We start from the raw sequence: 21,818 nt of genomic DNA, 5'->3' as shown, positions 1-21,818 counted from the left end.
GGACACCCCTCCCTTTGCAAGTATGGCACATCAGCCATCCAGGATATGCTGGAACTTTTTGATAAAATCAGATATCCCATGTTTCACATCCTCCTTTTTGAGTATTGGCAATGTTACATTGATCATTTTAGTTTCTTATTCTTTTGACTTTAAGAATTCTCATTTCTTTTTTCTAAATTAGTCATTATTCAATTAACCAAATAAAAATACAGCACATATCGACTTAGTGTCACTCTCTCTTATCCCACAGTTCAAGAGACACTACCACCATCTTGTCAAATAAATTTGAGGAAATTATAAGTTTGCTTGATAAAGAGAAGTATGCAGGCAGAATGGACCTATACTCTCATAAAGTGTTAGATTTAGTCGCTCAGAACATTTGAATTTAAAAACTAAGGATTACATGACAATGAAACATACTTGAAATAGCTTAAGAACTGAATAACTAGTAGATCTTGAAACCCTGTTGGCAATTGGGATTCATTATCAAAACATTGTGAAAATGCTTCCATTGTGAATATTAGGCATCAGTATTGTGCTCACTGATGAAAACTTGTGAAAAGTGAAGAAAAGTAATTAAATCTAGACTTTCTTTAGCCTTTTTTTGAGACACTGCAAGATATCACTTTGTTTAGCTTATCAAAAGAAAACAAACAAAAAAAAGAATACTGAGAAGTGACTTAATTAGAATAAGAAAGTATGTTTTTGGGCAAAACATATCTTTAATCTACCTGGGAAGGTGATAATATAAAGCAATGGCTTGGAGGTACACTTAGATGCCTTCAGATTAAAAGGTACACATATGTTTTCTGTTATTATTTTGACACCAAAGATAGTTAATATTTGAAACAAAATACCTAAAGAAATGGCAAATTTTTCATCTTTTCCTTCTTTTATATCAAGACTGCATATTAAACATGAGATGGGTATTATGGTATCTGATCTAGGTACCTTCACATGGAAGAAACAGTGATCCCTTATGACTGAATTGTGCAGGTCTATGGTAGTTGAACAACATTTAAGCTTTTTGGTTTCAACCTGTTTGAAAGAAAATCAAAACCCACTGTCGTGCCATAAATAACGGGGTTAAACAGCAAGGCTAATTGTAAAAGAATGTATTTCTCCTCTAGACTATCAGGTTTATAATAAAACATACATGAAAGTATTAAAATGCAAAGCAAAAAGACTACTATTGTTTGGGTTTTTTTAGTAAACACTCGTGTAATGTTCTATTTCTATCTTAAAAAATTAGAAGTAAAGTATTTGCGTATTTCTATTGGTGCTAAAAAAATTACATTGAAATGATATAGTACTCTTAAATACAAGAAACATTTTAAATATTAAATATGTAAAATATAAAATAAAATACATTTATAGTTATACCATCCTATTTTTCCTTAAGTAGTTGCATTTGTTTCTTGAAAACCTTATACAAGATTTGATTTAGAGATACTCCTTTTAAAACATAATTGAGTACTTTTCATTCCTTAGACATTCTATTACATATTTATATAACTAATTAATTTAGCCATGAAAAAGTATGCCTATTCGAGGCTGGAGGCAGACAAACAGTTGTAAACAAAATAACTCCACACACACACCTACTTCCTGTAATCCATTTGAAATTGCTGGTGATACTTAAACAAACATAGTATTTTGTTCTGCTTCCCTCAACAGAAGTCATGATTAGAAAACAGAGTTCCATAACTGATTGCTTTGGCTCCTCTTATAATATCAGCACAGGCCAAGGCTGAAGGAAAAGGATTTAAGATAATATACAATATGAATATTTTTGCGTGGCACTAGTACACTAAGCTGTACCTGAAGGGAGCCTACAAGAGAGAGGCTATTTACAAGAGTGCGTAGTGATGGGACGAGACGGAATGGTTTCAAAGTAAGTGAGAGTGGGTTCAGATTAGATATCATGAAGAAATTCTTTACTGTGAGGATGGTGAGGCACTGGAACAGGTTAGCCAGAGAAGTTGTGGGTGCCCATCCTTGGAAATGTTCAAGACCAGGTTGGATGGGGCTCTGAACAGCCTGGTTTGGCAAATGTTGTCCCTGCCCATGTCAGGGATTTTGGAACTGGATGGTCTTTAAGCTTCCTTCCAACCCAAGCCACTCTTTGATTCCATGATTTTATAATATCCTACAAACCTCCCATTAGTCCACTTTCAGCAGGAATATTAACCAATGTCCTGTGAAAGATTAGAGAGGTGATTTAAGCCTTTCTCATCCACTGCTTATTTAAAGAGACCATTCTAAGTTGATTAGATCCAGCTCCCACCAACCTCCCAGCCCCCACACAGCAGCCACAGAAACAGTTTTTAGCAGAAGGATGGAAAATATCTGGCTGGTGTACTTGTACAGTGAGAGCCCAGTCCTGCAATGCTTATGCAAACAGCTCCACCAATGCAGATGGAAATTGAAACATCAAACCCTAAATCAATGTAAGCATGTGCCATTGGAGAACAGCAGTTCTCAAAGCAAGCTCATGTACAAGCAACTATTCTTTCCAAGCAAAGTTAGAGAAGTAAAACTATAGAAAAGAAGTAAAAGTTTGAAACAGAAGTTACCTCTTCAGGCAAACAACACTAAGACCTGTGTACAATCAGTGCTAATTGATCTTCTTTGGAAATACTCTGTCAGATCTGTCAGACTGTATGGAACTGATCAAAATCAACTGAGAAATTAATTCCCTCATCAGACTTTTTTCTTTTCTTTTTTCTTTTTTTTTTTTTTTTGAGTTGTTTGGGCCTGCATTTTACTCACAGTAAATTTCAAGAGTTTGGCTGTTGAAATAATGGATTCAGTATGTTAATGCTGGTTTCAATGCATTTTATCTTAAAAAACCCACATTTCAGTTCATGGCAAATACAGACCTATTTCAATAAATTAACCCTATGACTTAAATCCCCGGAAGGCCTTTTCTCCACTGCTCTTATGAAGCAGCATTTCTATCATTCTAGACATCCATCCTAAATTCATCAACAGAAAGCATTTTAGGGGAAATGAGAAAAAAAAAAAAATTAAAAAATCAGAGCCACCTTGTAAAGTCCCAAGAAAATAAACAAGAAGAAGAAGAAGTAAATAGAAGTGTTATCACTCTGTTATTCACGGGACCTCTCGTGGATGTTATTTTTGTAGGTATGGGAAGGAGGCAATAGAAGAAGGAGGCAATCGAAGAAGGAGGTAATCGAAGAAGTTGGAACTCCTTGATCCTTGCGGGATGATGTGGGGATGGGGGGGGGGACGACGACGACGACACTGGGGGTGCTTTCTGTGGATAGACATTTGTTTCCCAAAGCCTGTGATATTATTTGGGTAAAATACTATGTCGGCACATACATGGGTGTGCACACAGGCACAGACACGCGGCGATGCTGCCCGACCCGCCTCCCGCACCCGGCGGTGCCCGCAGCGGGCAGGGCTCGGAGCGGCGGGCGGGCGGGGTCTCTGGGCGGCGCGGGGCGGGGCGGCGCGGGGCGGTACAAACGGGCCGGCGCCAGGCACCGCGCTCCGGCTGCGGCGCTGCCGGGCGGGCGACGCGGCGGCAGCGGGCACTCCATCGGTCCTCGGCTCGCTCCGCCGCTCGCCGCTGCCGGGCGCGCTTCCCCCGGCTCCGCCGGCACCTGCGGGCGCCCATGGAACAGCGGGGCGAGCGCTGCCCCACGGCCCCGCGCCCCGGCGGTGAGTGACGAGCTGGGGAGGGATCGGCGCGCCGGGTGCTGCCCTGCGCAGCGCGAGAAGTTTTCGGGGTGGAAGCGGGTGCCGGGGCGATCGTGGATCGCCGGGGGTGCACAGGCGCTGTCACGGGGCGCTGCCGCCCGCCCGGCACCTGCTGGCGGCAGGTGGGGGCCCCGCGGCCGCGGGAGGCGAGCGCCGCACGGCGCCGCTGCGGGGCTGGGGAGCGCGGCCGCCCGGCCGTGCGGTGCCAGGGAACCGCACCGGGAGGGACCCGCGGCGCTGCCCCGCGCCCTCCGTACTCGCCGAGACAGGCTCTGGGAGGCAGCGCTGTCTGGGAGGCAGCTGGAGGGGAAGGGAGAGAAAGGAGGGGAGAAAAAGCAAGGCGGCCGGAATTACCTCTGGCATTACCTGGCCAGGTGTGGCCCCTGGGGCGCTTTCTCATCATCTTTCCCCTGTGGCTAAATGACAGGCACACGTAAGGGCACAGTGGCAGGGCTGTCGAAGCGGGGTGCCAGCGTGCGGGGCTCCTACCTGACAGGAGAACACTTGCAAAAGCTCCGCTGAGCATCTTTGATCCGTTCCCACGCTGTATGCTGGAGCCGGCTGGATGCAGCGTGCTGAACTGGAACCTGGCGAGCTGCTTAGGGCTGGAGGGAGAGCGGTCTTTGGGGGTTGGTCAGGAGGGTACAACCTTAACTCCTGCTCATTTCTGTTTTGAAGGACTGGCTTCCTAGAATAGTACAGGGAAGGCTTGCTTACTGCAGTTCTCAGTGTGCTTTCAGGGATAAATGTGTGCTTGCAAGTCAAATCTTTTGGGGGCAAAAGGATGTGGAAGGGAGCCGTGGCAGACCCCGGCTGGAAAGAGTTCTGATTTGGTCTCGTGTTTCAGCCAGACGGTCAAAAGATCAGGAAAGGGCACACAGCTAAGGACAGGCAATTCGATCACCTCAGCTGACTGGGAATTAAAGTGTACGATTCTCCTTCCTCTCTATGTTAGTGCAGTAGGTTGAGGGCTTTCCCTGTTTCAAGACTGTTCCTCTTTGGATACTGGGGCGGACAAAAATATCTGAGAAGTTCTAGAAATCCCCATGCTTGAATGGCATGGGGATGGAATGTCTGCAGGGAGCATCTTTCTGGCATGAGAGATCCACTCATTGCCCATTCCCACTGAGAGCCTCTGCAGTATATATAGCAAGTGAATGTGAGTAGAACAGGTTCAGTTTGGTGAGTGCCCATGTACTGTCTGGCTATCAAACTTATTTTGTAAATATAAATGTAATAACTGTTACAATTTACATCTACTAGCATTTCTTGCACTCTCAAACAAGTGCATTTCCCACATTGCTCAGAAATAAGAACCTTTCAGTAAGAGCACAGTCACTGACGTGAACTTCAGCTATGTCTTGCACATCCACCCTTTCAATACCCTGTTTTGGGTTTTTCCCTATTTGGAAAATGCAGAGATTTTTGATAGTGCATAGCCAAACCAATGCCTCTGGTAGGTCAGCAGCAAGACTATGCATCTGAAACAAAGCTATAGCTACTGCAGGGGAGAGACACTAATTTGACAGAGCAAATTCCAACCCCAGGACTGCCAAGTTCCCATCTGTGTCCCTCCCCTTGTCAGGATACTACCTGTGTTATTCTGAACTAGCCATATGCTTACACAGACGTTACAGAAAAACAGAGTGTGTATAATATGTACATATTCATACAACTTTTCTGCTTTTCATTTGAGGAAACCAAGAATGTTTTTATTAGCCTGATGAGCCTGGAATCTCTTCCTTCCCTCTAAAAATGCCACCCATAGCTTATAAGCTATAAGAGTCGAAAAATATGTTAAAACTGATGGATTTTCGTTAAAAGTTTGATAATAAGAAAAAGAAAACTGTAATATGCTAAGACGGTCCAAGATGGGAGATCCTGCTGGGTCATCTCACTTGTCCCTCCAGAGCATGAGGGTTCTCTCCAGGTCACTGTGTAGTGCTTTGCTTAGTAAATTGATTGGTTTAGCTAAGTCTAATGCAGTGATGACCTCACTAGTATGTACTGTGCTCCAGTATTATTCTGAAGACAGGAGAGTGGAAGACACAGAAATCTACTTGCAATATGAACTAAAAGATTATTTGGAGGTTTGGGGGGTTTTTTGTTTGTTTTGATTTTGTTGTTTTAAATATCTTATTAGTATTTGATACAGAGCCCACAGCTACAGAGAGTGGTGAAAAATTGCTTGGCAGGGGAAATGAGAATGGAATTGCTCAGTCTGCTGTGTTCCCTATTTTAATACATCCAGTTAAGGTGAGCTTTTGTACAGAAAGGGAGCCAGACAGGACAGAACCATCCTTTCACACAGGTTGTTTTCTTGAGGATAGCTGTGATGAATTAGGAAGCAACTCTATTAACTGTGCAATAGATTTCTACTTCCTAATTAGAATGTGACCCATTTTGCTTGGAAAGTGGGGTGGCGAGTAGTTTCTGGATTTTGAATTGAGCATTTGGGTTTATGGGGGGACAGAGAAGGCAGTGGTAGAGTGTACCTACTTTATGAAAAAAAATGAATCTTGACAGTTGTTAAAAAAATTGCTAGAAGTTGGTAAGGGGATTCCATATTAGCATTCAGTACAAAAAATTCTGTGCATCCTGAGCTTTTCAAGTTTATTTTTATTCTACTGTAATGTCCCATTTTATTTTTACCTGCATGAGGTTCTCTGAAATCTAGGGTATTCTCTTTTCTAAAAATTTTTATGATCTCTTGGCATGAAAGACTGAAATGGTCCCTTCTGACCTCAAGAAAAAGAGTGAATGTTATATATAACCACAGTCTGTTATAAATTTACTACCTTATTGCTCACACTGGAGCTGAACTCCTTTAGAAGTCATGAACTGGTGGCCTAGCTAATTTGCATAAACTGTATTTATCACAGCAGGTGCAGAAATACAGCAGATTTCAGCCAAAAATACTTTCTACCAAGTCAACCTTTCTCAGCTCATGAAGTTCCTCTGACCAGAAATACACTTTAAAAGTCTCGAAGTTTTGAACTCTTAGAGCTCATAGACAGTATATCATCCTAATAGAACTAAAATTATGATTAGATTTCTTAACATGCTGACTATAAAAGTTAAAGCCATGGTTTAATCTCTACTGGCTGTGCAGAAGTTTTAGTATAATTTGGGAAATGTACCTAGACAATATCATCTAGGCACTGGAAGACAGGTTCATGCACTTAATTATTTTATGTCCCCTCTTAATGCCCAAATGGCTTTTTTTTATATATCATGAGGTGATCAATAGTTTCTGCCCCTAGAGATCTGCGGTTTCAGTAGTATGTAGTTCTATTTAATTTATTATACTTGTCTCTGTAGCACTCACTAATGTAGGCAATTACTTGTAGTTAATTACAGGAAACTAGAATTCAAGTATTTCGTTGACATGCTTTTTAAAACTTGTGTTAAATGTGATTAAAAAACACATATGGGGAGGTAGTAGAGAAAGTGTTTCTTCATGAAGAGGGTATTGTGAGGCAGATTAATGTTTAAAAATAGCAAAATGCAGAAAATATTTCTGAGAAAAAACACATTTCATAAATTAAGTTAAATTTAAAAAAGAAAGCCTTTCCTGCTCTTGATTGAGTTTTAAGTGATAGCTGTACTGGGGAGTTTTATGTTAACAGGATACAAAGTGGCACTTGATGAGCTCATATAAACAACTAAGGAATATATCCTGTGGTGGACACAGTCTATTCTTAGTGGAAAGGAATTTATACTGTTCATATCAATGAGTTATTGAAGAATTTCAAGTACACTGCGATTGATCTAGTTCAAGTTTTTTAAATATATCACCGAATACAAATGTTCAGATCACTGTCTGTTCATCAGTTTAGAAAGTTTTTTGTAGAGTTGGTTAGCACAGTTAAGGGAATTTTGCTTTTCTGATAAGAGAAGCCAGCATAGCAGATGTGTGGGTTGTACTGCACAGCTACTTTTAACCACCAATGTTAGTCTTATGTTTTGCAGTATTGAGTGCTGAAATATGTGCGAGGGAAAAGACAGTCCACAAACTGTCCTGAGGTTATATCACATCTGCAAAACTAAATATACTTTATATGAACAGAATGTCTTACTCAGATTTTCAACTCTAATCTCCCTCTACAGACAAACTTTAGTAACTGAACTATTGGTTTCATTCAGGCCAGATTCTGTTTTTTTGAGATGCCTGGGCAGACATCTTTCCAGGGAAAGGCTTCAGTTCTGCAAGGAGAGAAAGTGAGGACGTTTGAAACTTAGCATGTTCATCCACGGTCCCGAGAGAACCATAAAAACACAGCTTCTCTTTGATGAAGGTGGAGTCACCTGCATGCTTATGGAAAGGATTAAATCCTCCCTCTCCTATTACTGTCCTGGTAACTGTGTCCCATTAGCTCCAGTAAACCTCTGTGTGTTGCTGTGGACTTTTTTTGGGAAGTATGTTGCTGTCAAATCTGCCAGCAGACTCTACCTGATGCTTACTGACTGCCCTGTAGACACTCCTTATGTTCCCTTCTACCCACTTGGACAGCTAACTTGAAGGTTCTTATGAAAGTTCAGAGCAAAATCTAATCCCATTCCACTCCCAGCAAAAATGAAGTTATCAGTCCAGCAGAAACTACCTTATTTTTTTTAAATGGATATTAAACTAAAAAGTATACATAATCTAGGTAGTTTAGGCAATGTCATTGAGTGAGGATAAATATACTGAGGCATTGAAATACCTTGATAGTATGGTAAAAAACAGTCAAAAGTCATAACATGTTTCAAAGAGCACTGTAATATGCTTAAAAGTCAATTAAATATGGTAGCTGTGGCCCTCATACTGCATTTACTGAGAAAGGCTTCCATTTATTTCCAAGATACTATTACTATTGAAGAGATTTGAATCATAAAAACTGATTTGATTGGCAAAGTCCGCATGAAATCTTGTTGAATAAACAGGATAGCACATTTCGCTAATTAATTGGGGAAAGCTGAAGAAAAGATTAAACAAAAGCAATCAGACTTTTCGAAAAGTCTTGGTATAATTGTCAAAGCACCATTTAACATAAACTGTGTTTCTTTTACAACTTGCTCATTTACTTGTAGCAAAGGCAATAGTAATGACTGCCAGTGAAATTTTTTGTACTAATCTGGAATACAAAGTCATGAAGTCATATATGCTCTGCATGATTTGTGGATGCAGTGAAGAGAATTCTTAAAGCAGAAAAGTAATTTGGCAGAGTGGCTGCTATAAACTCCTTAGTGCATGCTTATTATTGCTGAAAGAGTTTTTCAGACCCACAAATTATAAAGCTATACGTTTGCATCCTTTTATATAAACTGCTGTAATTCTAGACACCAAGCTACAGATCTACACAAAACGTTAAAGAGGACATAAGAGATGAAAGCTGAATAACAACCAATTTATATGCTGCTTTATTCCTGGAGACCACTTTGCCCACACAACATATGTTTTGTGCTGAATTTAGAGGCACGCTCATGTCCATTGTGTTGCATTAGTCTACCACAACAAAATAATTGATCGAGATATCAAGCCTGTACAGTTTGGGAGAAACAAAACAGAATGGAAAGAAAAGGCAAACAAAGCTTTATTGCTTGCAGACAAAACAACAATAGCATATAGGTACTTTAAATGGCATAATTACTAATATGGTTCATTGTGACTGCATAAAGTAAATGATACAGATACTGGAGCAGTGTTCTGCAGTGGAATATGTGCACCTAAGCAAATAGCTGGGGAGGAACAGTGAAATTCTGTATCTCTGAAACAGAAGATATTCCCCTGTTATTCTGAGGTTTCATGCTGCAACAGAAAACAGTTGCTTTTGTTTATTTAGAAAAAGCTCTCCACCGAAAAAGTATTTGAGTTAAGAATGGGAAGACGCTGAGCCGGGGCTCCACCAAGGCTCAAAAAAGCTGTCTGAGATGAGGCCCCAGGTACCACACCTGTATTTTCCCACGAGTCTGATTTCAAAGAGCTATGCTGGCCAAAACAAGAGAACGGCTACAGCTAAGAGACATCTTGCTGTGTCTTTTCTCCAAAAGTTCCTGTGCTGTACTCAGCCACAGGAAGGCTTGAATAAAAAAGTAGGCAACTGAGTAGTATGCAAACTAGGAATTATAAATTAAGACTCCTAATGAATTGATATATATAGTTCATTATAAAAAAAACCCAAAATCAAACTAACAAACCAAAAACCCCACCCAACCCCCCCCCAAAAACCCACCAAGAGCAACAAAAACAAAAAACAAACAAACAAAACCCACTAACCCAGGAATGTGTCGTCGCTAATGTCTGAGACCAGCAGCTAAAAATTAATCTCTCCAGATACAGTCTATCACAGAGCTTCAATAGCACATTTCAGTCTGACTTTTAAGAGTTCCCTCCATTAGGCTTTAATGTAACTCCTTTCAAGACAGTTCAACCTGTTCCTCCCTGGAATCCTATTATGCTTTTCCAATAAGGTGTTAAGACAACAACTCAGGCCTGCTATTTATGGAGCTGGTGACTTAAAATATACTCTGAAGTAAGTGGCTATTCCTGTAATCTGTGACCTTAAAATTCAGCAAGAGTTGATGTTTTGTTGTTCTTATGTACTGAGCTGCCCATCAGTCACTGATCCAATCTGGCTGGTGCTGTGTTGTTTGCTCCCATTGCTGCTGAATATGGTCACAGCATAGCTCAGTGGGGACATCCACCATGAATTTACCTGTATCGAATTTCCTGTCCCCCAGTGTCTCCCCCCACCGACATCCACAGTGTGAGGCTATCAAGACTGTTTCTTGTTAAAACTGAAGTAGATTAAGCTGAGAAAGATTAACAGAAATGGTGAGGACGGGGAAAGAGAGCAGAAGGCTAACAACAGCAGCCAAATGACTTTCAGCCAGAGAAAGCAGTGGCCAAGAATGGAAAAACAACAAATTCCTCTGCAAAGTTGCCTTACATCAGACATCACAGAGCAGTCCAGGGCATGACCTGCCTGAGAGAGGGCATGCCCATGAGCTCAAAGCCTGTAGGCATAGAAGGAGGCATTCTTTTGACTTCCCATCTCTCATGACGCTTTACTTCCCTCTCTTCCCGGCTTTGATTTCTGTTTCCTAACAATATTGCTGGCTTGTAGCCCTTTAAAAATGAAAAAAGGGAAAGCACAGAAGCGATAATCAGTAGCAAACATCAGGAAGCAGACCTGCTCCATTCAGGATGGAGTCATGACCTCTGTAAATGCAAAGCTATCAAACAGAACTTTAGATCCCTTAGAAACACATCATTAGTCCTTGTTGCACTGGGACTTAGCTTATTGTGGAAAAGTCATTAGTTTCTTTTCAGATTCTCTGGAGAATTTCCAAAACCTAACCCTTGCATTTCCTCAGGTTGTTCATATGTAATTTCATATTTCAGCCCTTGTTAGCAGGTACAGTACATGCTGTTCCAAGCTTAAATTCATAATTACAGTAACCTTCTAAGGCAAAGCAGTCAAGTGCTCAGCCATCGTGGCTTTTACTTCTAAATGGAGTTAGACCATACCAAAGTCATACACCAGCCCTTCACTGAGGGTATAAAGTTTTTGAAAGGCATCTTAATTCAGGGAGCTTGTGTACACAGCCTGCTCACAATGTGACAATCTAACACTAAACTGCATGTGAGGCTATTACAATTTCATTTCAAACACTGCATTAAAAACACCCTGACCTTTAAATGGTGTTCAGGGGTGGTATTTAGTAGTCTTTTGACAAAGTCTAAAGTTAGTTCTTTACATCACAAAAGCTTGCTGGCTAACTCTCAAAATGACCTACAGAAGTACCCATTATGTATTTTCTTTCCTGAGGATCAAGACTGGAACCACAACTCTTTTAGTGTTATGTTGATTCAGTCATACTATAGTCTATGGTTTCATTATCCTACCTTTTTATGGACCCAGCGTGCATACCACCTATTTTATCCTTAGAAACCCTAAGCACAAAGCAAAGGTTAACTTCACTTAAAAATGACGCAGAAGATCAACTTTTCCTTGGTCTTCTATTCACCCAGAGCTCTTCCTAACTTCTTCCCAGGAGAATGCTGCTTTGTCATGGTTGGGCAGCTCTACCTATGTAGCATAAACCTTTTTCCCAGGAGGCTTGACTTCTAAGATTGCTGTCACATGGTTCTTTGGGATACTGTAATACACAGATATCCTACAAGTCCCCCCTTTTTAAGAATGCTCTTTTTGTCCAGTTCACAACTTTTCCTTTTATATGCTCTGTTTCTAAGATAAACCTCTTCTTGTAGGTTAAAATAATAACATTCTGGATGAATCTTGAGTGCAAGAGAAAGATTCATAATGTTTATATCTCCTGATGACTAGAAATCATTTTCTCATGGCATTGTTATGCCTGTTTTTTAAAACATTTATTTACACCAAAATATCTATGAGGCTAGAGTTGGGAAAGCTAAAGTTTGTTCAGTTGTGAAAAGCAGAAGATATCTGCAGTGTGACTTTAATAGTGATATGTCTGAACATAAAATAATCTGCTTTTTCTTTTCCCTCTTTCAGCGAAGTTTCTGCTTGAGAAATACACATTCACTCAGCAAAACAAAAACAACTTTTAAAGGTTGTTCTCGGTGGAAATCGCTCTATGCCCAATTACCTGCTTGAGTGAAACCAGACTAAGAACTTCTGTCATGGCAGCTTTTCTGCTGGGAGCTGTGTTGCTTATTGTTCAGCCTCAGATAGTGCCTTCCAGACCAGCTATAAATTCAAATGCTGAGACTTCTTCTCAGTCTGTTCAGAGAGAGCTTTTAAAGAAAACATCTCAGAAAAATGACTTCAAGGAAAACATTCATTCTAATGGATCATGTCAGCAGCTGCCACAGACTATTATTATTGGAGTGAGAAAAGGTGGAACAAGAGCTTTGTTAGAGATGTTGAGTCTCCATCCAGATATTGCAGCAGCAGAAAGTGAAGTTCACTTCTTTGACTGGGAAGATCATTACAGAAATGGATTGCAATGGTATATTAATCAAATGCCATTCTCTTATCCCCATCAGATCACCGTGGAAAAAACTCCAGCATATTTCACATCACCTAAAGTGCCTGAAAGAGTTTATAACATGAACCAGTCAATGAGACTACTCCTCATTTTAAGAGACCCAAGTGAAAGAGTACTATCAGATTACACCCAAGTGTTCTACAATCACATGCAGAAGCACAAGCCGTATCCATCCATCGAACAATTCCTGATTAAAGATGGTGAACTCAATGTGGACTACAAGGCAATAAACAGAAGCTTGTACTACATTCACATGCAGAACTGGCTGAAGTATTTTCCTCTTGATCATATCCACATTGTAGATGGGGATAAATTGATCAAAGATCCCTTCCCAGAAATAGAAAAGGTAGAGAGATTTTTGAAGTTGTCACCACAGATAAATGCTTCAAACTTTTATTTCAATAAAACTAAAGGCTTCTACTGCCTAAGGGACAGTGGTAGAGAGCGCTGTTTACATGAGTCAAAAGGACGAGCACACCCACAAGTAGATACCCGGTTACTCGAGAAACTGCATGAATATTTCCATGAACCCAACAAGAAATTTTTTGAGCTTGTGGGCAGGACATTTGACTGGCACTCATTTGTGGCGAGTTAGTGGTAAGCTTCAGAACCTATGTTCCAGTGTACAGTTAGAAAAATTAAAAAGGGCATTTAAAGTATAATTTATTTGTAAAATCCATAAATACTTCTGTACAGTATTAGATTCACAATTGCCATATATACTAGTTATATTTTTCTACTTGTTAAATTTGAAAACATTTTGTATTGTTTTTCATGGTTGTTAACATTGTGTATGATGTGTCTGTATGAAGAAACTAAATTATTTCATTGCAGAAGATGCTCTCTTGAGAATGTGTTGTCTTTTTAATAAATAAGAAATTCATTTCAACAGAGCCTTGCTGAATTATTTGAATACTTTGGCCTTCCTGGACTATTCAGGATGTTTTTTTCCTCTTAATTGCTAATGAATATGCTAAACTTTACATTTCCATTTTTCTTGCTTTAATGTGTGGTTTAATAATTTATTTTTTGTTTGAAAATATTGTTGTAGTTAACAAATTGTTCCATCCCGCTTTATAAAATTATTTCCTGATAAATTAGTGGTACTTACATGTGTTGGGACATGCACACCCAAATGACAATGGAAGTGTCTGTGTAATATGACATGTTAACTGCTATACTTACCTTGCCTTCGTATTTGCTGTTATAACAAGTGCTCCTCAAATTCTTTGGCAGTACAGTGCAGGTTTCGTGGCACATTTTTAAAGGTTCTGTAGGGACTAGCTCATAAAATCCAATTAACTGTAGAAATATGGTCAAGCTGAAAACTTCTTACAGTCTCTGAATGTATATGTACTTCATAAAGAAGTAGGGTTGAGAGAATTTAAGCAATATAGAGACTTTTTCAAGGCTACTTAAGACTGTTCCTACATTTTATAGCACATTTATGCTTTGCCGTCAGTGAAAATGAACACTCACACCAGAAAAATTAGCTGGTCTACATTTCAGTAAGCATCAACTTAATTCATATAAATATTACCATACTTGTACCCCACTTAAGGCTGTTTTCTGTGAGCTGAGAAGTTGCTTCATGCAACTGCAAATTGCCTATGGACTACTGTTTGTTTAATCTTCTTCCAAGAACCTTTATGCCAAGTCTTGATTAGACACGTGTTGTGGGATTAACCCAAATTCCAGGAACTTTCCTTGTTTTCCATTTGGTAAAAATGGAATTTAGATGTTAGTACATTGGTAAAAATTGAAGCTGTCCTTATCTACAGTGGTTATGATTTCTTGTTAATCATCAGTTTCTGGAATAGGAGCTAATCCTATTTCTGCACAAGGCTTCCTACAGTACTTTCGTTCTGAGGTCCTAATTTTCATTTTATGATCTTGAGTTTAGTTGTCAAATGTGCAGTGGCAACACCCAGTAAATTTGATCTTGTAGCTGATTGTTACAATCCTTTGTAAAATTTAAATGTAGATTCATTAATTTTTTTCGGGTGGGCTGGTGCAAACTTGGGCGCTATGACAAGGTATAGTCTTGGATGCAAATATCCCATATTACGCCTCTTGCATGAAAATTTGCAGATGCTACTCCTCTCTTCTCCCACTCCTTGTGTACCTGCCCGAGCTGTATTCAACCTCAGAGAGGTTGGTGGTATTTTATAAAGTAGACCTTTGACAAAAACCTACAATGAAATGGTATTGTACTCAATAAAATATTTTCTGAATTGCATTTTTCCTTTCTCTTTTGTTCATCAGTTTCTAGTTTGGAAGACCAGAATCTGGGATTCAACTCCAGTTTAGCTTCCAGTTGAATGTTACTTAAGAACTCAGCTGTAGACTAGTGGATTGATTGGAAAGTAGTTGTTTGCTACTGGGTTGTACCTGAATGGTCCACTGCTGACCCAAAATACACAACAAGGAGAGAAAGGTTATGGTAGCAATAATGTCAAATATTACAGATGCCAAAAGTAACGCAATTATACTACGATTGTGCTCCTAATAAAGTTTTAGAAAGGAGAAATTCAGGGGATTTTGTATAAGGTGGGGTAGTATTTCTTTCTACACTTATTATGCCATTTTCTTCATAATGTGATCTCTGCAAGAGCCAGATTTTGGTCTGTACCAAAGAGATTTTGGTCTACCTTTACTACAGTTTCAGACTAATCCCACCAAATTCACCAACTTTTTGCTGGAAAAGGAAAAATACTACCAGGGCATGTGACCAGAAACCAGAGGAGTACAAGAAGGCAGGGTTGCAACAAGTCCAGCTGCAGCAGGTAATACAGCATAGGGCATCAGTGTTGAATTGTGAATGTCCAAGCAATATGGACAGGTGATGTTGGTACTGAGGATACTTTTAGTGTATAGTGCTACTTGATACCAGTATTTTGCCTGTCATTAAGCAGGACACATTTCTCCCCACCCAACTTGGCTTTTCTCTGTAGAAAAGAGAAGTAGAACATGAATCATTGGGTCACTATTACTGTTTTAGTGCTAGGAATTCATAGAGTGTTCTCTGCAGGATCCAGAGGTGAAGTGACCACTTTAGGGGGACATCCTGAAGCAGAAATTCATATGACTCATGTCCTAGACCCCAAGTTCAAAGGAGTCCACAGAAATTATATCATACCAAATGCTTACACCTTGTGCAGGAATGACATCACTGTACAATACCTTATCCTGGAGCTTGCACAGCTAGATATCCGGTAGCTATGATGGTGATGGACAATAAATCACATCCACACTAATAATTTAAAAATATTTACCTGCCATAGATGCTTAAGTATGAGAGTTACAATCCTCAAAACTATTCTGAGTGTGAATGTTCAGTTTAACAAGAGCAAGTTTTGTTCTCCACACATGCATTACTGTACTTAAATGTATTTCCTAGGCTATTTCTAAAGAAATGCTAGACAACAACAAAAGCCACTGGAAGAAAGTGAAGAGAGAATGAAAGAAAGAGACTGAAACACAGTCCAACTGGGACTGTAGAAAAACTGATAGTGAGCTTTGAAGTTGTGCCATATCTATTCATAAAAGAAAAAGTCCCTGAAAATACTTTTCCAGTGTTACACAATACAGGTATTTGTTTCTGTAAAACTCCACCATCTCAGGTCTAAAGTACAACCACTTGGGTGTTGCTCAAGAGACCTGTTTCCTTGGGGCAGCTAGCCAAGTCTGTGATCACTCTTGTAAATATAAATACAAAGCTTCATGAGAATTCGATATCCAACCAAAAGCCTGGCACTCCCCTTGAGTACAAGAAGAAATCCCAGTCAAATAATTAGTCAGGGTGGCACTGCAAGACTAAGTCTTGCTCTTTACGTCACAACACAGACTAGCGTGAGACTTTGAAAGCCAGATATTGTACCTTTAGAGGACAAAGATTAAACTATAGTGATTATCCTATGAATGCCACTGGAAGATTATGAAAAGGGAAAAACCACGAGTTATTACTTCACCAAGAGTACTGGTACATCTACTGTTGGTGCTGTATGATCTTGTTACATGTGCTTTGCTCTTCCTTGTACCTTTTTCGTGCCGTTACAGGTGAAATAACATCTACTGCCCTTGAATAAATCAACATTGTTTTGAAACAAATCAGAAAAAAAGTTATCCATTTTTAAATCTTGCTACATTTATTAATGAGTGTGTGAAACTTAACACCACAGAATATTTTAGATGAAAACTTTGAAGTCTGTGACTTAAAAGTCCTAATTCAGATCACATTGTGAATGAGATTTTGCAAGAGTATATTAGTAGATGTTCTTTAATACAGTAGCAAAGTAATAAAAGTACAATAAGGCAAAGGATTAAAGTAAACTAAAAAATGTCAACAAAATGTTTTGAACTTGGTACTAGGTATATACCAGCTGAAATAGTTCCAAGCATGTGCACCTACAGCTGTAACATCATTTTCTCATTATTAACCCAGTACCTTTTATTTATATGACTCTGCCTAAATGCCCAGTTATGCCAGAAAGATCATATGTTCAATGTTAATTGCCTCATTTTTGCAATTGTTTGGAAAGGCAATTACAGGTGGAAGCCATGCAAATATCTTATGAGTGAAAACAACTTTTATTAATAATTTTCTTGCAAAAAATAAATGAAATTCAAATTATGTCTCCTAGAATATTAGTAAAGGAGAACAGTACCCTCTTTCTTGCAAAAATAACCCACCCACAGTAATTTTCTTCTTAACTAACACACAACATTTGATGCAGTTTTTAACTTAATAGTGCAATAAACTCAACAGTGATGCTGCAGATTTTAAATGCCTTCTGGGAAATATAAAATATGCAAGTCAGGGTGGGGAGCAGCTGGATGCAGAGGAACATCTGGTCTCATTGGTCTGAGAACACTTTTTTTTTTAAATGGTAAGGGACATGAAATTTTTGGCATGGAGATCGCTTTGTGTTGTCTATGAAAGCAATGCCTTCAATTGACTTCCAAGTCAATAATCCTAACATACTGACATCATCTTTACACTTGATATTGACATCATTCTCTGCCAAAACATATTTTAAGAGCCAAACCCCAGATAACAGGTGCATGAGAGATCCCTTAGTATAAAAAAAAAATAAATTGTAATGGGACTCAGACACATAGCTTCAATTACAAAGGCACATTGCCTTGCACAAAGTCTTCTGAAATGAATGGCAAAATTCTTCTTTTTTAATTTGGATGAGGGTTACAGAACAAGGAACACATACATTCACAGCAGAATAACTAACATGTGTTCCTCTCCTTCATTTTCAATCAGTCATCAGTATTTCAACAATGAAGATCAGGTCAGCTCCCAGGACCCAACACAGTTCAGTCCAGATAACAGTTATAAAACAAAGAGTTCTTGCAGTATTTCTTACACCAAAAAGACTTCTCAGTGTATTTCCTATTACTGAAATTTTTGTAATTTCTCTTTTTTCTCCTATATACAGCTGTATCACATCTGTCCTATTAATTATTACATTGCCAGTCTATAAGAAAATAATCCATGATATGATGGTGTTTTTATAGAATACTACTCAAATGAATGGGAAATCACAGCATTATGGGGTTCAAAACATACTTTATGTACGTTTGCTCTGATATATTTTAAACTTTAATTGAATAAAATTCAGTTTATTTGGTCCATGTCATTGCATTACAGGAGGAGCTATTGTCACATGAAAGTAATTATCTAATGATAAATGATATTTTATAAACAGAAATGTATCATCAAAGTCACGTATTTTTCTTGTTGCTAGAGTAGCAGCTATGTTATTGGCAATATTATGAGACTTTTACCCATAATACAAATGATAGCAGTATTTTTTGGAAGCAATAGAAGCAGTCTCAGAACCATTCTCTTAACACATGTAGGAATAAGGTCTTTGATTCCTTTGTGACCTTGTGTGAATTACAAAGAGCACGAATGCAAGTTGTGTTCTCTAGTCAGTTAACGAGAGTTTGTGAAGTTTTGCTATATCAAAGGTATCAAAAGTGTGCATGTTCCAAAAGCAAAGGAGTTGGAACCATACTATATCTTGTTTATTTTAATGTCTTATCATTTTCTTGCCAAAATATATGTTCCTGTGCAAGGGGAATAATAGAGGGCAAAAAGGACACATGCTGCAGAAACATAGCCCCTAGTCCATTTTCACTGTCACACTGGCTGGGACCAGGGCTAGACAGCCACATGAATAGACAAGGATGCTGGAAGTGGATAGTAAGGGAACACTGGATACAGGGGAACATCTTGTCATAATCTCATTCCCTATGTTCACATTCTTACATGTGATGAACAAGCACTTTCAGGAAAAACAACTTCTTCCGCAGTTCTTGTCTGTGCCACCTAAATGGAGAAAATCCAAGTCCATCTGAGTGTCAATTGATTCCCATGCCTTAAGGCCTTTTTCACAAGTCAGTGCAGTATATTGCAATTAAAATTATTATTCACCTTTAAGTGTCTAATCTTCTCCTTTCTTGTTTTTAAATTTGTACTAAGTTTTCCATCTGCTACAAATAAAAGGGTTTGATGAATAAATTATTTACAGCCTGCAGGATAAGAAGAGTTCATATGAAACATTTTGCAGAGATGAGACTTGCAAAAGCGGATATTTTTTCATGGAAAAAAGAGCATCTGTGGACCAGTTGGTTTCTTGCTGATTAAGCCAACTGGATATGATACTACTTTTGGCAGCTTCCTTATTCTTGTGTGGGCTTCAGTTGTATGAATTCCATAAGATATTTATTATTGAATATAGCTATATATTGAATACCATGCCTATGGTGTTTTATGATGTTGGCATTAGTTTTCTAAGTCAATTAGTTAACATCAAAAGATGTTAAAATCCTAGTGTCATTTTTTCATACTTAGTAAACCTGAGTCAGATAATGCTCAGGCATTCATAAAGTGGGGGGAAAAGAAATAAAAGTTGAACTGCCTCTAATGCTCCTTTTTGTGACTCACAGAAGAACATTTTTTTCTACAGCCTTATGGAAGAAAGTTAAATTTCAAGCATGGTAAGTAAAGGAAAGGATTTGCTATCCCTCACAAAGAGGGAAATGCATGAAAAATGGATTTTAACAAGTGTTGAATAGAGATTGACAGATCATGAAATTGAAAAGGAAGTCTTCCTTGTTCTCAGAGCAAGGGTAAAATGGATGTCAGAGCCTCTGTGGGGTCTTGCAGAGTTCTAGTATGTTCCCTCCACCTTAGCAGAAGCATGAGAGCTTAACTGCTCTGTCACCAAAAGATGCTTCTTCTTCTCTCTACTCCAGATTACTGGCCTTGAATTGGTCTGTTTAGCTGTGAGTATACTGGAAATAACAATTTAAACATAAAGAAGAAAGTGGATTAGTAGAATCAGCTCTCTACTCCACCTACATAACTGCTTGCCTTATAAAGAGTTATGCTGAACCAGCTGGGAGGACAGTGTGCCCAGTGCAGAAAAAAGGAACACATTACACTGATATTGCTGCTAAACTCTTCATTACCTTATTCAGCAGACAGCTTTGGCATTGTTCCTACTAACTGAAGGACCTCAGCTCTTTAAAATTGCATCCATTTCTTTGGCATACAGGCCATCATCTCCTGTGTTTGATTGTCTAGTAATAACTACTTGCTGGGGAATGATGCCCCTAAATTTCCTATTCCGCAAACCAGTAATTCAGAATGTGATTTCAGCAAATACAAGCCACAGTTGAACACTCGGAGATACTGCTTATTCTGGCCAAAGCTGGTCAGAGCTGTGCCAGAACAGGAGGGAATTCAGTTGAAAAGGAACCCAAACAAAACCTATTTTTTCAGCTGCATAAGGTCCCTGGTTTGGGTCATCATTCAGTTCTGGAAAAAGAAGCATCCCTGAGCAGACCTGAATGCGAGATAACCTTGCATTCCAACACTACCACCAAAACTTAGCCCATTAAACTACAGAAGTCTTCAGGTATTACAGGATATTGAGATATTCCTGCCCTCTATTTTTACTGTCTTAGGACTGCTACAATTTTGTGGGCAGTCATCCTGTGAATTGGATCAGAGAACCGATGTATCTTTTTATATACTTTCTTTAAAGCACTGGTCATGCAAAGAGGACTAGAAAAGTGGCATGCTGTGGCCATTGTGGAGATTGATATGAATTTTTCCATGGAACAGTTTGTGCTGTGACACCACAGCCCTTGTATGGACATTTCAGCATGACCTACCTTCATGCATTGAATCTTCTAGTTAGACCAACCTGTGAACTGACAAATGCTTTTGATAAAAACATTTAAATTGAATGAATGCTCAAAGCTCGTTTTCACCTCTTGACTGATGTTAGGCATAATAGTGTTCAAACACTCTAGGTGAAGAGGAGGGGATGATAAATGACCCCCAAACCTGTCTGTGAGGGCACTGCAACAGTGGAAGTGCAGAATTCCCCATGGCTCACAAAATGTTCATCTGTCAATGGGTTCTGTTTTCCATTCAGCTTTTGCTTTCCTATGCAGTCCTTAAATTCTTTATCTGTCTACCAACAAAGAGTAGAGGGTCTAACATAATCCCTGTTTTTGAAGGAGACACATTTAGTACCACCCTTAGCCAATTTTACAAAGGATCTGTGCCTCAGCTTTGTATTTAAAATTAAATATGTGATGGGTACAACCAACCAGAAAGAATTCTTTCCTATTCTAAAAGGATACACAATTATTGATCACTTTTAAACAAAGTCCTAATAATTGGGAAAATCTTTTTTCTAACAAGCAGGATTGTTATCTTGTTCTGCTCTCGGATGCACTGATGAAACCTAGTGTTTAAAAACCTCCATACACTCATCTGAGAAAGGGAGACAATGCTATAGGTCCATAGACATAAACTATAGTATGTTTAAAGGTATCTAGAAATGCAGAAAGTTAACCTTTGGCATTTTCAAAAGCACCTTCATAAAGTACCAGATTTCTTGTAGGAGCTTGAACAGTTCGGCCCTGGTAGCCTCCTGAAGGCTTTGTGAATATTGTCAGAGGGAAATGGGCTCTACCTTCTGAAAAAAAAAAATAAAAAAAACCAAAAAACAACAAGCAAACAAACAAACAAACAA

General features: G+C 39.0%; 1 protein-coding gene across 1 annotated transcript; it reads left to right on the top strand.

Moving 5' to 3' along the window:
• Positions 1–3,566: 3,566 nt before the first annotated feature.
• HS3ST1 (heparan sulfate-glucosamine 3-sulfotransferase 1) lies at positions 3,567–13,583 on the top strand. Its single transcript, XM_032686857.1, has 2 exons — positions 3,567–3,690; positions 12,252–13,583. Exon 2 carries the CDS (start codon positions 12,380–12,382, stop codon positions 13,340–13,342), a length of 963 nt encoding a protein of 320 aa, XP_032542748.1. The 5' UTR covers positions 3,567–3,690; positions 12,252–12,379; the 3' UTR covers positions 13,343–13,583.
• Positions 13,584–21,818: the final 8,235 nt, after the last annotated feature.

The sequence above is a fragment of the Chiroxiphia lanceolata genome, chromosome 4, assembly GCF_009829145.1.
Source record: "Chiroxiphia lanceolata isolate bChiLan1 chromosome 4, bChiLan1.pri, whole genome shotgun sequence".
NCBI classification, from domain to species: domain Eukaryota; kingdom Metazoa; phylum Chordata; class Aves; order Passeriformes; family Pipridae; genus Chiroxiphia; species Chiroxiphia lanceolata.
This window is presented reverse-complemented; position numbering and strand designations above follow the sequence as displayed.

What these genes read in the sequence shown, in the direction of transcription:
- HS3ST1 (XM_032686857.1), top strand. Translation starts at nt 12,380, where the DNA reads ATGGCAGCTTTTCTGCTGGGAGCTGTGTTGCTTATTGTTCAGCCTCAG.